Source organism: Glycine max, chromosome 3 (assembly GCF_000004515.6).
Source record: "Glycine max cultivar Williams 82 chromosome 3, Glycine_max_v4.0, whole genome shotgun sequence".
NCBI lineage: Eukaryota > Viridiplantae > Streptophyta > Magnoliopsida > Fabales > Fabaceae > Glycine > Glycine max.
In genome coordinates, this window is record NC_016090.4 from 28,291,900 (window position 1) to 28,311,513 (window position 19,614).

General features: G+C 32.6%; 1 protein-coding gene and 1 pseudogene across 1 annotated transcript; both read left to right on the top strand.

Moving 5' to 3' along the window:
* Window positions 1-3,058: 3,058 nt before the first annotated feature.
* On the top strand, window positions 3,059-16,630 carry LOC100801845 (NADP-dependent alkenal double bond reductase P2-like; annotated as a pseudogene).
* Window positions 16,631-17,269: 639 nt separating this feature from the next.
* LOC106798216 (7-deoxyloganetin glucosyltransferase) lies at window positions 17,270-17,929 on the top strand. Its single transcript, XM_014774195.1, has 2 exons — window positions 17,270-17,551; window positions 17,687-17,929. The coding sequence occupies exons 1-2, from the start codon at window positions 17,270-17,272 to the stop codon at window positions 17,927-17,929; spliced, it is 525 nt and encodes a 174-aa protein (XP_014629681.1).
* Window positions 17,930-19,614: the final 1,685 nt, after the last annotated feature.

Here is a 19,614-nt window from a genome sequence, read left to right on the forward strand (position 1 = left end):
CTTGATTATAATTTTGAACCCATGTATTTTGTATTTAAGCCCTTTTATTTTTGGAGGGAGTCAATTTCTAATCTAATTAAATTCCAAAAAAAATGGTAATTTTATAGTCTTGTGCGTCAGTGAATAAATATGTATTATATAATTATTACTACATATCTTAATAAACAGTATTTGGCTTTATTTTTGCAAAAAAAAAAACCGTAATAGGTGACTTCTCAAAATATTAATGACTCTGACGCTGACTCCGTAGAAAAAAACTAATTTTTTATTTTTATAATAATTAAATAAAAATATATTAAAAAAAGATTTTAATTTTTTTATGATATAATTATTTTTACCAACATTCTATAAAAATTCTATAAAAGTTAAATTCTATTATTAAAAACAGTTTTTTTATATTTTCAAATTAACTAATATCAAATAATTTATATAAATGTGTGTTATATTTAAATGATAATAATGAAATAATAAAATTAAAATTACAAAATTCATTTTAAAAATTTAGTTTAATTTTTAAATGCTTACCTTTTGAATTTATTAATTTTTTTATTTTTTAATTAAAATATAATTAATAACGCAATATATGATTTTTTTAATATATAAATAATTACAAAAAAGTTTATATTAACATCGGTTTTTCAAAAAACCGATGTTAATGCATACACGTTAACATCGGTTTTTGAAAAACCGATTTTTTGAAAAAACCAATGTTAATGCATACACGTTAACATCGGTTTTCCAAAAACCGATGTTAACATCATTAGTTAACATTAGGTTTTTCGGAAAATCGGATGTTAACGGTAATATGCATTTAACATCGGGTTTTCCAAAAAACCGATGTTAATATATCATACGTTAACATCGGTTTTCCAAAAACTGATGTTAACATCATTAGTTAACATCGATTTTTGGAAAATCGATGTTAACCTGTATGCATTAACATCGGTTTTTTGGAAAAATCGATGTTAAGAAGGATACTTTATTTACAAATATGCCACCGCGTTTAACTTAACATCGGTTTTGGACAAAACCGATGTTAATAAGTCAATGTTAAAACTGCTTTTTGTAATAGTGCATTAATTAGGAAGATTAATTATATACAGGAAAAAATATATGTACTCAAAGGAAAAATTATTATTGAATGAAAATTTGAAATTTTCTCAATTTTAAAATCATGAGATACTGATGGGAAAGAATGAGCTTTCAACTTGAACATCGATGATTAATAATTGAGAAAACCTCAAATTTTCATTCAATAATGATAACAATCTCCCCCTTTTGAGATATGTGTCTTTACTATATATATAAGAGAAATATAGAATTTTCTACAATTTGAATAAAAGAAAACAAAGAAAAGTTATATATTCTTAATATCACTAATTAATATCATCCTAATTAATGTTATGAATTTGTAAAGATACGGTATCTTTATTTAAAAAGGAAAAAAATAATATATTCCTAATTTCTAATTTCTCTATTAAAGTCTTAAATACTGCCTTACATCTTCACATCCTTTTCCTTACCTTGATTCCATGGTTGTGGGACACTTCTACATCATTCTCTCTCTTGTCAAAAATATTCTTCCTCAAATCTATAATTGCGCATTTGGAGGCAAAATTAAAATACTAGTACCGTGCATATCATCTTCAAATACATCCACATCATCCTCATCATTACAGTTGTAAATAGGTTCAACGTTGACATCAAAAGAAGGCATATCGACCTTGAATCCTATTTTCCATCTATGATTTGATGGATGGGAAACGTCAAAGGGGTAGTCATCAAAACAAGGCGCATTTATTACTATATTTATTGCTTAGAGTTGAGACTTTACTTGAACATTTGAGTGTCTTATTTACGTATTCCCTTCGGATAATCACATTCCAAGTGTAAGATAACTATTAGCAGCAAGGAATGCATCGACTTAAGAGATAGCGTATGACCACTATTCACCAAGAACAAGTTATTTTTGTTTAAAATTAATTTTAGACTCAATCAATTTTTTAACATAGAACTAAATATTTAAAAATTTACCTAAAATTATATTAACTAATTGTAAGGTGATTGTGATTCTAAATCAAATATAAAATAACTTCTCAAATTGGTGAGCATTATTAATTAATGGTAGGTTATTTTAGTTTAATTAGGGATCTCTAATTCAAAGTTTGAACATAGAATTTTTTTTATTATTTATAATAATTTTATTTAACTTTTAATCAAAATTGTCTTAGGAGAAGAAGTGAATGATACACAATACATGTGGTTTTTTTAAAAACACACAATAACTTCTTATTATGGGTGTTTAAATTCAAACCTATCCAAAATAAAAATTAAACACGGCTCAAAAAAACCAAAAATTAAACCAAACCGATTTTTTTATTTGTTTGGATGATTTTTTTTCTCAAACCAATTAGTTCGGTTCGCTATACGGGTTGTGTTTTTGAAATCGATACAAACCGCAACACTTGTACTCACACTTATATTATTTTAGTGTTTGTATTTTATGTGTGTACCACTTGAGTTTCACAATATTTTATAATATTATTTATACGGAACTTAATGCATACTACTATCTTTTCCATACAACTTTTTTAAGATATGTTTGACTTAAAATAAATAAAATTTTGTAAATTTTTATTGTAGAAGGTTTAACATATTAATAAGTTTCGTAAATTGTTATTAATAATTTTTTTAATGTAATTTTATTTAAAATATGAAAAAAAGTATATAAATTTTAATGAAATAATATTTTTATAAAAATTACAAAAATTGATCTAAATCAAACTATAAAATATTGGTTTGATTTAGTATGAATTTTATTTTAAATTAAAATCAAATCAAAACAAACTGTATATGCATTTTAAATTTGGTTTGAATGAGTTTTGGATAAAAAAAATCGAACTAAACTAAGACGCCAACTTCTCTTTGGACTCACGTTTTGTACATTTAATCGCGTAAAAACCAGTTAGCAAGGACAGTATTGGAAGAAAAGAGAACTCGTCAGCAATATCATTATTGCTGAAGTAATTTTCACTTTGGGATCATTATATATCTTCCATTCATGATTTCCCTGATCTTATTGTCTATAAACTGAACTGAATTGAGAATTGAGTAACTAAAATGGCACAAGTGAGAAACAAGCAAGTACTTCTAAAGGACTATGTCACAGGTTTTCCCAAAGAATCCGACATGAACATTGTCGAAAATACCATAACATTGAAGCTCCCAGAAGGTTCCAATGAAGTCTTGCTAAAAAATTTGTACTGGTCCTGTGATCCATTTATGAGGAATCTCATGAACAAGCCCGAAGGCCCTCCCAATAGTCTTGCCCACACTCCTGGTTCTGTAAGTCAGTTTTTTTTTTTGGTTGCAAAATATGTAATTTGATTCTTTAAAAAAATGTTGCTTTTGTAAATATATAACTTTTGTTTGTGTGAATTAATATTTGAAAGATGAACTTGGTTAGCTGGTTGCATGTTGATAATATCGGAGACTATTTTGTATAATTGAAAGTTTTTAATGAATATGAGTACAGAATACTTTGAGAATTCGAAGGGATTGATGCATATCAGAGGTTTTTCATTTTGTGCTTAAAATTCCTTAATATTTGTAGTTTGTGTGATTATTAGTTGGATTTAATTACATTCACAGCATCAAAAACCAGAATTCATGTTAGTTAAGGTAATTAATATAAAACTCAATAAACTTATCATATGACAATTGTAATTGGATGATATCACAGTTTAAAAATCCTTTACATTGTTCTTACATGCACTATTTTTACTATTTGATTAAATTGTAATTTCATTCTCTTATTTTTTTTAATTGTGATTTTAGTTTTTCTATTTTTTAATTGAAATATTTTATCTCTCATTTTTAAAAAATTTATGATTTTAGTCTTCCTATTTTTTAGTTAAAATATTTCATCATTCAGTTTTTAAAAATTTATTATTTTGGTGGTCAATTTCAAATGTTGATGGTGTACAAAGACTAAAATTAGTCATGAAGACTAAAATAACAATTTTTTTTAAAGTGAGGTCATCATGTTTTAATTAAAAAATAGGAGGGTTAAAATTGCGGATATGAAAAATTGAGGGATGAAAATTACATTTTTGACTTTTATTAATTTAGTTTTACTTTTTAAATTGAGATTGAAGTTAATCAAAGTGCAACATCAAAAGTGAAATTGAAGCAAATATATATGCAGCCAGTGATAATTATTGAGTTTTTGCAGCCAATATCATGATATGGTGTGTCTAAAGTCCTGGAATCTGGGCACCCAAATTATAAGGAAGGTGATTTAGTGTGGGGCTTTACCAAATAGGAAGAGTATAGCTTGTTACCCTCAGCTCAAATACTCTTCAAAATTGAGCACACTGATGTTCCACTTACCTACTACACGGGGATGCTTGCTATGTACTCAATGATTTCAATTTATATTGTCTATCATGGTTTTAAATAATGGTAGAGGTTGCGGTTACGGGCAATGTGGCTGCTGTGATGCAGATCGCGGCTGTTGCAGCGTGAAATTATTATATGTTTTCACTAAATGCAAAATGAATTTTACAATTATTCTAATTATTGGCATATCTTTTATTTATAACATAACACAGTTTTTCATTCATTTTAAGATTTGGTATCTGCTAACATCCCATATAGCCAAACACATTCGACCATTGTCTCTTCGAAATTCAAAATAGAAGGTTGGAATATAAATTTAATTTAATTTTGACAAAAGAAGTAGAATAGAACAGTGTTAAGGCTCTGTTGCGGTATTTCATGTGATTTATTGCGGCTGCTATTGCGATTGCGGACCGCTATTTAAAACCATGTAGTCTATGAATGAAGGATGTACTTGATACTGATATCAATCAACCGCATGTTGCAATTTAAGGAAGTTTTGTGTGATGAATGACTACTCTTTGTTTAGTGTCATTAGGATAATAGGTTAACCATCATCATGGAAGAAACTTACTGGTGATATAACTTACTGGTGGTCTGGTCATTTGTTACTGTACCTGTTTTCCATTTTCTTGCTTTGTTTATTAAGGGTTATATATAAGGCTTGAATTGATCTTTTGATTCGTTGGAGTATTTGGCTAACCAACTTCATTTTGGAGGAGAAATAAAAATGACCTCTATTCTCATTTGGAACTGAAAGTAAAGTAGTTCACTGGTTTTAAATATCTTCTTAGCCTTGTATGGGTGGTAATCTCCTCGGTTTTAATATTTTTCTTTTTTTTTGGTATATTTTGTGAATATGCATTCTGCTTCTTCATATGATCTCGGCAAGCAGCAAGCAAGAATCTGTATGTTAATTTTATAGCTTTTCTCAACATAAGAAGTTTTTATGTGAAAATCAGCTCCCTGTTATCATTGTATCATTATGATTAGTGGTTAAACATCATAGAAGAATCATATTGTGTAGGACTTGGTTTGGCTTTGCTGGCGGTTTGTTCCTGTTTTTGTTTTTCATTTGCTTCTTTTGTTCATTTAAAGTTATTGACCTGAATTGACCATTGATGCACTAGACTAGGCTTTTGAGCAGCAATGGTTCTCAAGAAAACAAACATTAAGGGTCTGTTTGTTCTGTGCTCAGATTTTGATTTTTAAAATTATTTTTTGTGACACCCTCTATCCCACACATATATGTACTAATAATAAAAGGAATAAGAAATCAGAATTTATTAAAAGTTTTTAAAACACATCTAAATAAAAGCCTTTCAAAAGGGTAAACAACTCACATTCACTTTGCTAACATTATAATAAAATTTATCCAAATAAATAATAAAATCGTCTCGGCTCAAAATAAGGTCGTCCAAGACTTTATGCAATTAATATAAAAACTTATACCCAATGTCACATCCTATCATAGCATCGTATTCCCGCATCCTCTGGCACGAGGTTCTCCATAGCCATCTGCTCTCACAAATACAAAGTTCCAGATCATTACAGGATCCAAACACAAATAACACACAGGGAGTGAGTCATCACATTCCTAACTAATAGAGAGAAACGAGACAACATAGATATACATATCATATAAGTGAAATATAACTTACTTAAACATAGTTCATGTTATTTCACCACCTGTCACGTAACACCACACATCAACACAATACGCCTCATTTATTTTCACATCATTCACGTAATCAAGGGTCATATATATACTAAGATTCAATCCTATATGCAATGTGGTACCATGTCAGTGAAAAATCTTGTCAGGCGCCTAGGAGTACATGATAAGACAAACCACACATTAGTAAGTCAGGTCATTCTCACTAGGTAAAATCATAGGGAGACCAGTTAGGGTCATACTATGTTGTGAGAATGCTCCAACCATGTGAAATCGGCACAGGCTTAAAGGAGCACTCAAACCGGGTGTATTTACCCACACTGCCTACACTCTGAAGCGTCCGTCAGGACCTCTCCCTCCTGATTCAGGTCCAACCTAGAAAACATTTTAGCACACAAACTCTATCTATGAACTGTACAAAACACATGACTCCTCAATTGTTCTCAAAATAGTTTTATCTCGTTGCACTTGTGATTAAACTCGTCGGGTCCCCACAGTGATTCCCATCACAATACTTGTCGCGCATTAACTCGTCACCCTTAAAGGGTATTAGCATTAACTTGTCACCCTTAATGGATCTTATCATTAACTCACCGTCCTTAAAGGGTCTTATAGTCGTGTGATTGTACAATTCATAGCTTATAACTCAATGCACGCAACATTTCAATGCACACATATATATTACAAGTCAATATATACTCAATTTATCACATATATTTGGTCTCAATCACAATGGTATAATCTCAAAGTAGCATGTTATCACAACTCATGAATCATATACACTTTACCTATGAACTATGCAATACACACAACTACTCAATTGTTTTCAAAATCATTTTAACTCGTTGCGCTTGTGATTAAACTCGTCGGGTTTCCACACTAGATCCCATCACAATACTCTCGCCCTTAAAGGGTCTTACAATTGTGTGATTGCATAATTCATAGCTCACAACTCAATATACACATCTTAATACACATGTATTTCACCTTTCATCACAGGTTCAATTTATCACATACTCATGATTTAAATCACAATTTCATAATCTCAATATAACAATTTATACAAAAGGTTTATCACAACATGAGAAGTAAAACCCCTCAAATAATTTTGCATAATTATATCAAAATCATAGGTATGAAAAACGAAAACACCAAGAAAACTCAATTTTATCAATCAATTCACATCAGGACATCAATATTGTATTTATAATCATAAAGGAAAAATTCAATAAACATCCCAAAATGAACCCAATTTAATCCTCTAAGGATCCTTACACATGTTCATTCTAACCCCAATTACAATAAACTCATCCCTTATCTCTAAGTGGGCTTTGTGACACCCTCTACCCCTCACATATATATTAATAAAGGAATAAAAATTCAAATATTAATTAAAAGTATTTTTAAAACATTTTTAAATACAAGATTTTCAAATGGGTAAAAGGGTCACATTCACTTTCTTCTACATCATATTCAAACTTGTCCAAATAAATAATAAAGTCATCTCGACACAAAGAAGGTCATCTAAGTTTCATACAATTAATATAGAACCTATATCCTAATGTCACATCCTATCAGAGCGTGGTGTTCCCGTGTCCTCTAGCATGAGGTTCTTCATAGTCATCCACCTATTCATCTGCTCCCCCGAACACAAAGTTCAAGATCATCACAGGATCCAAACACAAACAGCAAACTAGGAGTGAGTTATCACATTTCTAACTATTAGAGAGAAACAACACAACATATAGTAGCCAAATACAATTTACTTAGCATATCTCACATTATTTCATCACTTTTCCATCCATCAATCACACCTTTCAATCATCAATCACAATACCCAGGAATCACACACTCCGATCAAGACATAATAACACATCAATTTCATAATAAACAATTAGCAAGCGTATGCGACAGTTATGCTAAGACTCAAGCCTATATGCAATGTGGTACCATGTCAGTGAAAAACCTCGTCGGGCGCCTAGGAGTACATGACAAGACAAACCACACAATAATAAGTCAAGTCACTCTCACTAGATAATATCATAGGGAGACCAGTCAGGGTCACAGTGTTTTGCAAGAATGCTCCAACCATATGGGATCAACATAGGCTTAAAGGAGCACTCAAACTGTGTGACCCCCAAGGCCTACACTCCGAAGAGTCCGTCAGGGCCTCTCCCTCCTGATTAAGGTCCAACCCAGAAAACATTTTAGCACACAGACTCTATCTATGAACTGTACAAAACACACGACTCCTCAATTGTTCTCAAAAATAATTTTAACCCGTCGCCCTTTAAGGGTCTTATCATTAACTCGTTGCCCTTAAAGGGACTTAACATCAACTCGTCGCCCTAAAAGGGACTTAGCATCAACTCGTCGCCCTAAAAGGGACTTAGCATTAACTCGTCGCCCTTGAAGGGACTTATGATCGTGTGATTGTACAATTCATAGTTCACAACTCAATGCACACAACACTTCAATGCACATATATATCTCAATCATATACACACTCAATTTATCACATACACTTAATCCCAATCACAATGGTATAATCTCAATTTAACATGTTATCACACCTCATGAATCATATACACTTTATCTATGAACTATGCAATACACACATTTACTCAATTGTTTTCAAAATCATTTTAACTCGTCGGGTTCCCACAGTGGATCCCATCACAATACTCGTCGCCCTTAAAGGGTCTTACAATTGTGTGATTGCACAGTTCATAGTTCACAACTCAATACACACATCACATCTCAATACACATGTATTTCATCATCCGTCACATGTTCAATTTATCACATACTCACAATTTGAATCATCATTTCATAACCTCAACACAACAATTTATACAAAAGATTTTATCACAATATGGGATGTAAAGCCTCTAAAATAGTTTCTCACAACTGTATCAAAATCAATTAATCAAAATCATGGGTTAAACACAAAGACATCAAGAGCACTCAAGTTTATCAATCAATTCTCATCAGGACATCAATTGGTACATAGAACACAATAATATTGCATTCATAATCATAAAGAAAAATTATAATTCAATAAACATCCCAAAATAAAACCAAATTTAGTTCTCTAAGAATCCCTACACATGTTCATTCTAACCCCCAATTGCGATAAACTCATCCCTTACCTCTGAGCGGACTCACGTGTCTTCAGCCAGCGATAGTAACATCTCTAGCGGTTCCCTGAGATTCCTTCAGTTATTCCTCCGACTGCTCCGATAGAATTCTCAAACGTCAAAGAGACGGAGAAGAGATTGAAACCTCCACTTGTACTGTCTTCATGCGATTCCTTTTTCTCCATCCACGAATATTATCTCAAAAATCACAACGGTGGAAGTGTGCGCAATTGAATTTCGAACAACATATCCAAATTTCATGAAAATCCAACGGTTAACGAAACCGGAATCGTAGTTTTACCGAGACAGTTTTGGGTTTTTGCGGGAAATTAAAATGCTACAATGTGAAGGGTTTTCCTCTAAGCTCAGATATGATTTAAAATTCCCAACGACGAGAATGTTTGAAATTGGGTTGCGAACATTGTACTCAAATTTCACAACGATCCAACGGTGAACGAGTTCGGGATCGTCGTTTTTCTGAGACAGGTTTGGTGTGCTACGGGGAAAAGAAAAGGTTTTGAGAGGAGAAAGGGAAAAACGAAAATGAGGACAAATAGAGGCACCTGACTTAACATAACTATTTATACCTAGGGTATTCAGCCTATTATTTGCTCTATATTTATTTATTTATTTATTTTATAAAAACAAACTCTATTTTATTTTCTATCAAACAAATAAATAAAATACCCTTTTTATTTTCTCTCAAATCATTATTTTAATTAATAATTATATCTCCTTATTTATTTATTTATAAAATCTCATCATTTTTCTAAAACTCCATTTATTTATCTAGATTACAAAAATTGGGATGTTACAGGCTCACGTGTGTATTGTGACAGAAATAAAGGCATCTCTAGTTGTTTCATGAGATTCCTCAAGTTTTTCCTCTAACTGCTCTGATAGGATTCCCAAACGTTAGAGAGAAGGAGAAGCGACTGAAGCCTTCATTTTGCACTGTCTTCGTGTGATTCTATTTACTCTCTCCATGGATTTTATTTCATAAATCCCAACGGTGAAGGTGTGCAGAATTGAATCATGAACCACATATTAAAACTTCATGACAATCCAACGATTAACGAGTCTGGGATCGTAGTTTTACCGAAACAATTTTGGGTTTCTGCGGGAAAAGAAAAATCTACAATGCAAAGGGTATTTCTCTCAAATCCAACATGTTTTCAAAATTTCCAATGATGAGAATGTTAGAAAATGAGTTCCAAACCTAGTGCTCAAATTTCACGATGATTCAATGGTGAATGAGTCTGAAATCGTCATTTTTCTGATACATGTTTGGTGGTATGCGGGAAAAAGAGAGGATTTTGGGAGGAAGAGAAGGGAAAATGAAATTGAGAGGAAGAAGATGCATCATCAGTGTGAAAACTGACCTAACACGTCTCTATTTATACCTAGGGTACTTACAACTTATTATTTACTCTATTTATTTATTTATTTTTATTATTTTATAAAAGGAACTCTATTTTATTTCCTATCAAATGAATAAATAAAAAACTTTTTTCTTAATTTCTCTCACGTTATTATTTTAATTGATAAATTTATTTTTTCTTATTTATTTAATTATAAAATCTTCATCATTTTTCTAAAAATCTATTTATTTATAAATACAATGTTTTTTAAATTAGTCTACGAAAAATAGGATGCTACATTTTCAAAGACAATTTTATTGTGGTTAACACTCAATTTCTAATATAAAATTTCATATGTTTCGAAAACTATTTTTGAAACAAGTTTTTTAAAAACTAAAAAACTGAAAAAGCCGGGAGATGTAACACCTTATTTTTTGTAAAATAAATTTTAAAATTTTTTATTTAAAATAAAATAGAGTTTTAAAAAAATAATAAGATTTTTGTAATTAAATAAATAAGGAAAATAATTTTATTAATTAAAATAATCTATGTGGAGAGAGAAATGTCTTTCGCACAGATATAGTGTAATGAAAGTTTCAATTCCTTCTCATTTTCTCTAACCCTTGGAAATCCTAGCAAAGCAATCACAAGAAAAATGTAAGGAATCTCAGGAAACTGCTAGAGATGACACTATCGCTATCGGACTCCACACGTGAACCCACTTAGAGGTAAATGTATAGTGTTGTTATGATATGATTTTGAAAATTATTTGAGTCGATGTATATGATTCATGATGCATAATAAATTGTTATATTGAGATCATGAAATTGTGATTGACATTGAGTATAAGTGGCAAGTTGAACATATGTTAATTTGTGAGATGTTAAATTGTGGACATATGATATGGTTGTGAGCAAGTGTTTGGTTAATACTTGATGTGATATTACTTGAGTTGTAAATTGTGAATTATACAATAACTTGACTAGTGTTTATCTTAAGAAAAGTATTTATGTGCCAGGTGTTAAAAAGAAAGTGTTGGGTTCCTAGTTAAAAACTTGATGTATTAAATTATAATGCAATGTGTTAAACGTGTTTGAAAACAAGTGTGAAGTCTTGGGTATTGTATAATTCATGAGCAATGTCCGCGTGCAAAAGTTGTTTTAGGGGTTAGACCTGAATCAAGAAGGTGAGACCCTAATGGATTCTTTGGAGTCTAAGCCTTGGGGGTAAATACACTCGGTTCAAGTGTTCCTTTAAGCCTATGTTGATCCCATAGGGTTGGAGCATTCTTACAAAACAGAATGACCCTGATTGGTCATCTTATGATTTTACTTAGTGAGAATAACCTGACATACCCATTGTATGACATGTCTTGTTATATACTCATAAGCGCTCTAGTGTTGTTTTTCACTAACATGGTATCATATTGCATATAGGCCGAGTCTTAGTATAATTGTTGTATAACGCCTATAAATTGTTTATTATGAAATTGGTGAGTGTTGTTACGTCTTGAGTCGAGTGTGTGATTCATGTGTAATGTGATTGGTGATGAAAAAATAAATTTTAAATGATAAAGTGGTGAAGTGACGTGAATTGTATTAAGTTGAGTTAGGTAATAAATATTTCTATAATTTATTTTGCTTATGTCTTTGTTTATTCATATTTTAGTTAGATATATGATAACTCACTCCCTATGCGTTGTTTGTATTTGAATCATATGATGATCTCAAACTTTGTATTTGTGGGAGCAGATGACTAGGTGAATGACTTTAAAGAATCTCGTGCTAAAGGACGTTGGGAACAATGCTCTAATAAGATGGGACATTGGGACATGTGTTTTCGTTTCAATTACATGATGTTCTGAACATGTTATTTTAGTTTATTTTATTTCGCTGTTTAACTTGAATTCTTTTGTAAACTTAGACGGTCTTGTTTTGAACCAAAAATATTTTTAATAAGTTTTATTTGATAACATTGAAACGAATGCGACCCTTTTACCCATGAGAATTTATTTACATGATTTAAATAAAATTGATTTTAATAAGTTTTATTTGATAATAAGGAGGCGAATGTTTTTGTTTCAGTTGCCTCTGGCACGGTTGGTCAACTTGTAGGGCAAATTGCTAAACCGAATAGTTATGTTGTAACATCCCATTTTTCGTAAGCTAATTTAAAAAAATAATTTTTATTTATAAATAAATAGAGTTTTAGAAAAATGATGAGATTCTATAAATAAATAAATAAGGAGATATAATTATTAATTAAAATAATGATTTGAGAGAAAATAAAAATGATATTTTATTTATTTGTTTGATAGAGAATAAAATAGAGTTTATCTTTATAAAATAATAAATAAATAAATAAATAGAGTAAACCTAGCTATAAATAGTGTTAGGTCAGCTTTCACACTGACGTTGTCTCTTCTTTCCCTCATTTTCGTTTTTTCCCTTTTCCTCTCAAAACCCTTTCTTTTTTTTCGCCGTCCACCAAACCTGTCTCAGAAAAACGACGATCTCGGACTCATTCACCGTTGGATCGTTGTGAAATTTGATAACCACGTTTGCAACACAATTCCGAGCACTCTCACCGTTGGGAATTTCGATATCATGTCTGAAATGAGAGAAACACCCTTCGCATTGTAGCATTTTTCTTTCCCGCAGAAACCCAGAGCTGTCTCGGTAAAACTACGATCCCGGTTTCGTTAACCGTTGGATTATTGTGAAATGTGGATATGTTGTTCGAAATTTAATTGCGCACGCTTTGACCGTTGGGATTTGCGAGATGATGTTCTTGGAGAGAGAAAAAGGAATCGCATGAAGATAGTCCAAATGGAGGCTTGAATCCCTTTTACGTTTCTGTGACGTTTGGGAACTCTATCGGAGCAGTCGGAGGAGAAACTGGAAGAATCTTAGGGAACCACTCGAGATGCTGTTATCGCTGTCAGAAGACACGTGAGTCCGCTTAGAGGTAAGGGATGAGTTTATCGCAATTGGGGATTAGAATGAACACGTGTAGGGATCCTTAGAGAACTAAATTCGGGTTTATTTTGGGATGTTTATTGAATTATAATTTTCTCTTTATGATTATAAATATAATATTATTGTGTTCTATGTACCAATTGATGTTCTGATGAGAATTGATTGATAAACTTGAGTGCTCTTGATGTCTTTGTGTTTGACCCATGAATTTGATTAATTGATTTTGATATAATTGTGAGAAACTATTTTAGGGATTTTACACCCCATGTTGTGATGAAATTTTTTGTATAAATTGTTATGTTGAGGTTATGAAATGATGATTCAAACTGTGAGTATGTGATAAATTGAACATGTGACGGATGATGAAATACATGTGTATTGAGATGAGATGTGTGTATTGAGTTGTAAACTATGAACTGTGCAATCACACAATTGTAAGACCCTTTAAGGGCGACAAGTATTGTGATGGGATCCACTGTGGGAACCCGACGAGTTAAAATGATTTTGAAAACAATTGAGTAGATGTGTGTATTGCATAGTTCATAGGTAAAGTGTACATGATTCATGAGGTGTGATAACATGTTAAATTGATATTATACCATTGTGATTGGGATTAAATGTATGTGATAAATTGAGTATGTATATGATTGAGATATATATGTGCATTGAGTTGTGAACTATGAATTGTACAATCACACGATCATAAGTCCCTTCAAGGGCGACGAGTTAATGCTAAGTCCCTTTTAGGGCGACGAGTTGATATTAAGTCCCTTTTAGGGCGACGAGTTGATGCTAAGTCCCTTTTTGGGCGACGAGTTAATGATAAGACCCTTAAAGGGCGACGAGTTAAAATTATTTTGAGAACAATTGAGGAGTCGTGTGTTTTGTACAGTTCATAGATAGAGTTTGTGTGCTAAAATAATTTTAGGGGTTGGACCTGAATCAGGAGGGAGAGGCCCTGACGGACTCTTTGGAGTGTAGGCCTTGGGGGTCACCGGGTTTGAGTGTTCCTTTAAGTCTATGCTGATCCCATATGGTTGGAGCATTCTCGCAAAACATCGTGACCCTGACTGGTCTCCCTATGATCTTACTTAGTGAGAGTGACCTGACAAACCCATTGTGTGGTGTGTCTTGTTATGTACTCCTAAGCGCCCCAGGGTGGTTTTTCACTGATATGGTACCACATTGCATATAGGCTTGAGTCTTAGCATAACTGTCGCATACGCTTGCTAATTGTTTATTATGAAATTGATGTGTTATTATGTCTTGATCGGAGTGTGTGATTCCTGTGTATAATGATTGATGATTGAAAGGTGCGATTGATGGATGAAAAGTGTGATTGATGAATGACAAAGTGATGAAATAATGTGAGATATGCTAAGTAAATTGTATTTGGCTACTATATGTTGTGTTGTTTCTCCCTAGTAGTTAGCAATGTGATAACTCACTCCCGGTTTGCTGTTTGTGTTTGGATCCTGTGATGATCTTGAACTTTGTGTTCGGGGGAGCAGATGAATAGGTGGATGACTATGAAGAACCTCATGCTAGAGGACACGGGAACACCATGCTCTGATAGGATGTGACATTAGGATATAGGTTCTATATTAATTGTATGAGACTTATATGACTTTCTTTGAGTCGAGACGACTTTATTATTTAGTTGGACGAGTTTGAATATGATGTAGAAGAAAGTGAATGTGAGCCTTTTTACCCATTTGAAAAGCTTGTATTTAAAAATGTTTTAAAAATACTTTTAATTAATATTTGAATTTTTATTCCTTTATTAATATATATGTGAGGGGTAGAGGGTGTCACATATGTAGTTGGAAGTGCTAGATCTAAAGAGAAGGTATTGTTGTAATTGAAGTTATATACTAGCAGTCGTACATAAGTCAGCATCACCTATTCCTTATTTGTTTTGTTGTTTGAAATACTATTCTTTTTTACAAGGTCAAGAAGTACTACTTTTTTTATTAGTCTATTTAGCTTATATGAATATTTCTGCCAATTTTTGAGCTTGAGCAATATTCTCTTTTATAAACCACTTTTCAATAAAAACTGAGACAATTGCTTTGATATATATATATATATATATATATATATTTTCATTTTCAGTTATCATTGGCGGAATTAAAATACATAAAATTTCTTATACTCAATGGAGCATATGGTAACTTATTTCATAAGAATGTATTACACTGTGTTTCTATGCATAATTTCAGTTAAGCCCTATACTATCTATACCCTTGTTTGTATTCACACTGTGGAGCCCAACTCCCTAACTCATAAAAAAATGGAATGATTTTACAAAAATGAACTGTGACATAGATTAACATTAGTACTTGTTTTTCTCCTAAATTAATGATAGAAACAAAATATGGTAAAGGATTATGATGACCAAATCCTGAAATAGATTCAGCTTTATTAGAGAAAAAATATTTAGTCCTCAGTTTCACTTGAATATATATTTCTTTTACTATCAGGTGGATCTATTGACATATAAATTTGGATTTGATGGAGGTTTTTAACTACAAGGAACAGCCTGACCTCGATGCAGCTTTGAAAAGGTCTATACTTGACACTTTCGTAGTAGAGAAATTTAGATCACAATTTTTTTATGGCCATAAAAAATTTAAATTACTATGCCTAGTAATAAAACATAGTACAGTAGTGACTAGTGTATATCAATATACAAATCAGTCACTTTCCAGAAGGCATTGATGTTTACTTTTAGAATGTTAGAGGGAAGACACAAGACGTCGTACTCCTGAATATGAGAGTCCACAGCCGCATACCCGCCTGTGGAATGATCTCACAATATAATTTTACAAAACATTAAGGTGTAACAAATTTGGCACATATCTTCTATAAGCGGATTCGTTTGGAAGGCTTTAACTCCATGGATTTTGTTCATCTATATCCCAAATTTTTGGAGTTTCTCCTGCCTAATATCAGAGAGGGGAAGGTTGTGTATGTGGAAGACATTGCTGAGGGTCTTGGGAATTTTCAGCCTTGGTTGGCCATTTTAGCGACCACAATGTTGGAAAACAAGTGCTTGTTGTATCTCATGAATAAAAAGCATTTGTTTTTTTGTGTTCACTGATAAGTTATCAGTTTTAGTTCTGTTTTTTTTGCTGAAAATTTGGCTGTCTTTACATCACCTTGGCAGTCACATTCATCAACTGTATGGTGATGCTCTTTGTTCTTCATTGTCCTGAGAACAGTATCAAATGTAATACACAGTTTTTTCTCTTGAATAAAAGCATTTGTTTTTTTCATATGTAGTTTTATCACCCATTTTTGTTATGTTTTTATTCTTGATAATTTTAAGTTAAATATGCATTCGATCCTTGAAAATATCATGATTTATGGTTTTAGATCTTATGAAAATGTTATTATTTTAGTTTCCACATTTAACAAAATCATGTAACTCTACGATGTATCATAGTCTCCATTAGGTAAGAGTACCAATCAAAAGCTTATATGCATTGAAATAATAAATGAAGATAACCAAGTTGTCACAAAAGTTATTTTAATGTTATATCTTAAATTTTTTACTAGTTGTAACTAATGGATACTAGTTAATACAGAAATTGCTTGTGCATGTGTATTGATATATGGAACTTGGAGCTATTGGCTTTTGTAATTATGACCTCAATTGAGAGTTATTTGACAAATGGGTATTTGAACACAAAATTGGACTTGATTCCAGGTATGGAAAACTTTAGGCTGAAGGACCTGCCTGACTCTATAAGGACAACAAATCCAAACAGTTTTATGGTAGAATTTTCCTTTGAAGTGGCAGATAATATCCATAGAGCCTCTGCTATTGTTTTAAATACTTCTGATGAACTTGAGAGTGGTGTATTCAGTGCTCTCTCCACTATGTTGCCTTTTGTTTACCGCATTGGCCCTTTCCTTTCATTTTTAAAATCAAAGTCCACAGAGCCGCTTGGCATCTTTAGGTTCCAATCTTTGGAAGGAAGATACAGAGTGGTTTGGATGGCTTGAATCCAAGGAACCAAAGTCCATTCTTTATGTGAATTCTTGACTCATTGTGGATGGAACTTCACAAGCGAAGGCGTTTGTGCAGGTGTGCCAATGTTGTGTTGGCCATTTTTTGCTGATCAGCCGACAAGCTGTAGATATATTTGGAGTGAATGGGGCATTGGGATTGAAATTGATACCAATGTAAAGAGAGAAGAGGTGGAGAAACTGGTCAATGAATTGATGATGATGGTAAGGAAAGGAAAGGGGATGAGGCTCAAGGCCATGGAGTTGAAGAACAAGGCAGAGGAGGACACCAGACCGGGTGGTCGTTCATACATCAACTTGGACAGAGTGATTAATGAAGTGTTGCTTAAGATAAAATAAATTGAAGTGTTATTAATTGATCTTCTCTTGAATTTGTTACTTAGTGAAGCAAAAATGATGCATCGGTTAGAAGTGGTAGTTATATTTAAAACATATATAAGCTATCTAAAGTATTGTATTCATGAATGGTTGGCAGCTAAGAAATTTTTTACAATAAAGACACGAATATTGTCTGCTGATACAATACTTAAAACTGAAGGAGTGAAAAACACCTCTTTTCCCTCTTAACTTTATTTAAATTCAAAAGATTACATATATATAGAGAATACAAGAGAGAGAGAGAAGGGCAGTGACAATGACAATTCACTGCTGCCCTTCTGAACAAGCTTACCAACTAAGCTACCAAAAGTAGGTAAAAATACAAAGACATTCAACACTCCCCCTCAAGCTGGAGCATATAAATCATATGCACCAAGCTTGGAACATATAGTCTGAATTCTGGGTCCTCTTAAGGACTTAGTCAAAATATCAGCTGGCTGATCATTAGAACCAATAAACTCAGTGACAATCTCCTTGGACAGAATCTTTTCTCGAATAAAATGACAATCAATCTCTATGTGCTTAGTTCTTTCATGAAAAACTGGATTTGAGGCAATATGAAGAGCAGTTTGATTATCACAATACAACTTCATTTGCAACTCTTCACAAAACTTCAATTCCTACAAAACTTGTTTAATCCACATGAGCTCACAAGTAACCATAGCCATAAATCGATATTCAGCTTCAGCACTGGACCGAGCGACAACTGTCTGTTTCTTGCTTTTCCAAGAAATAAGATTTCCTCCAATGAAGACACAATAGCCTGATGTAGACCTTCTATCCATGGGACATCCAGCCCAATTAGCATCACAATATCCCGATAGTTGTGTATTACCCCTGTCTTCATACAACAACCCTTGACCAGGAGCCTTTTTAACATATCTCAGGATATGCATGACAGCATTCCAATGGTCCAAATGAGGATTCTGCATAAATTTGCTAACCACTTCCATAGCAAAGGAGATATCAGGTCTGGTAATGGTAAGGTAAATGAGTTTTCCCACAAGCCTCCTATATCTCTCGGGGTCAGGATAAACTTCACTTTGATCTGCCATGAGCTTCAGATTCAGATCAATGGGACTCTCAACAGGTCTACAATTCTGCATACCTGTTTCTTCTAAAATATCAAGAGCATACTTCCTCTGAGAGATCACAACACCATCTCCTGATTGAGCCACTTCAATGCCAAGGAAATACTTCAAAGAACCCAGATCTTTGGTCTGGAAATGACTGAATAAGTGCTATTTCAGCTGGGTGATCTTAGTAGTATCATTCCCTGTAATCACTATATCATCAACATAGACCATTAGATAAACACATTTTCCAGGAGATGTGTGACAATAAAATACAGAATGATCAGCTTCACTTCGTTTCAGTCTGAACATTTGAACAACATGACTAAATTTACCAAACCAAGCGCGAGGAGATTGCTTCAACCCATAGAGAGATCGGTGAAGCTTACACACAAGACCATACTCCCCCTGAGCAACAAACCCAGGAGGTTGCTCCATGTAAATATCCTCCTCAAGATCACCGTGGAGGAAGGCATTTTTAATATCAAGTTGATAAAGGGGTCAATGACGAATAACAACCATAGCAAGAAACAGACAAACAATGGTGAGTTTGGCTACAGGAGAGAAAGTATC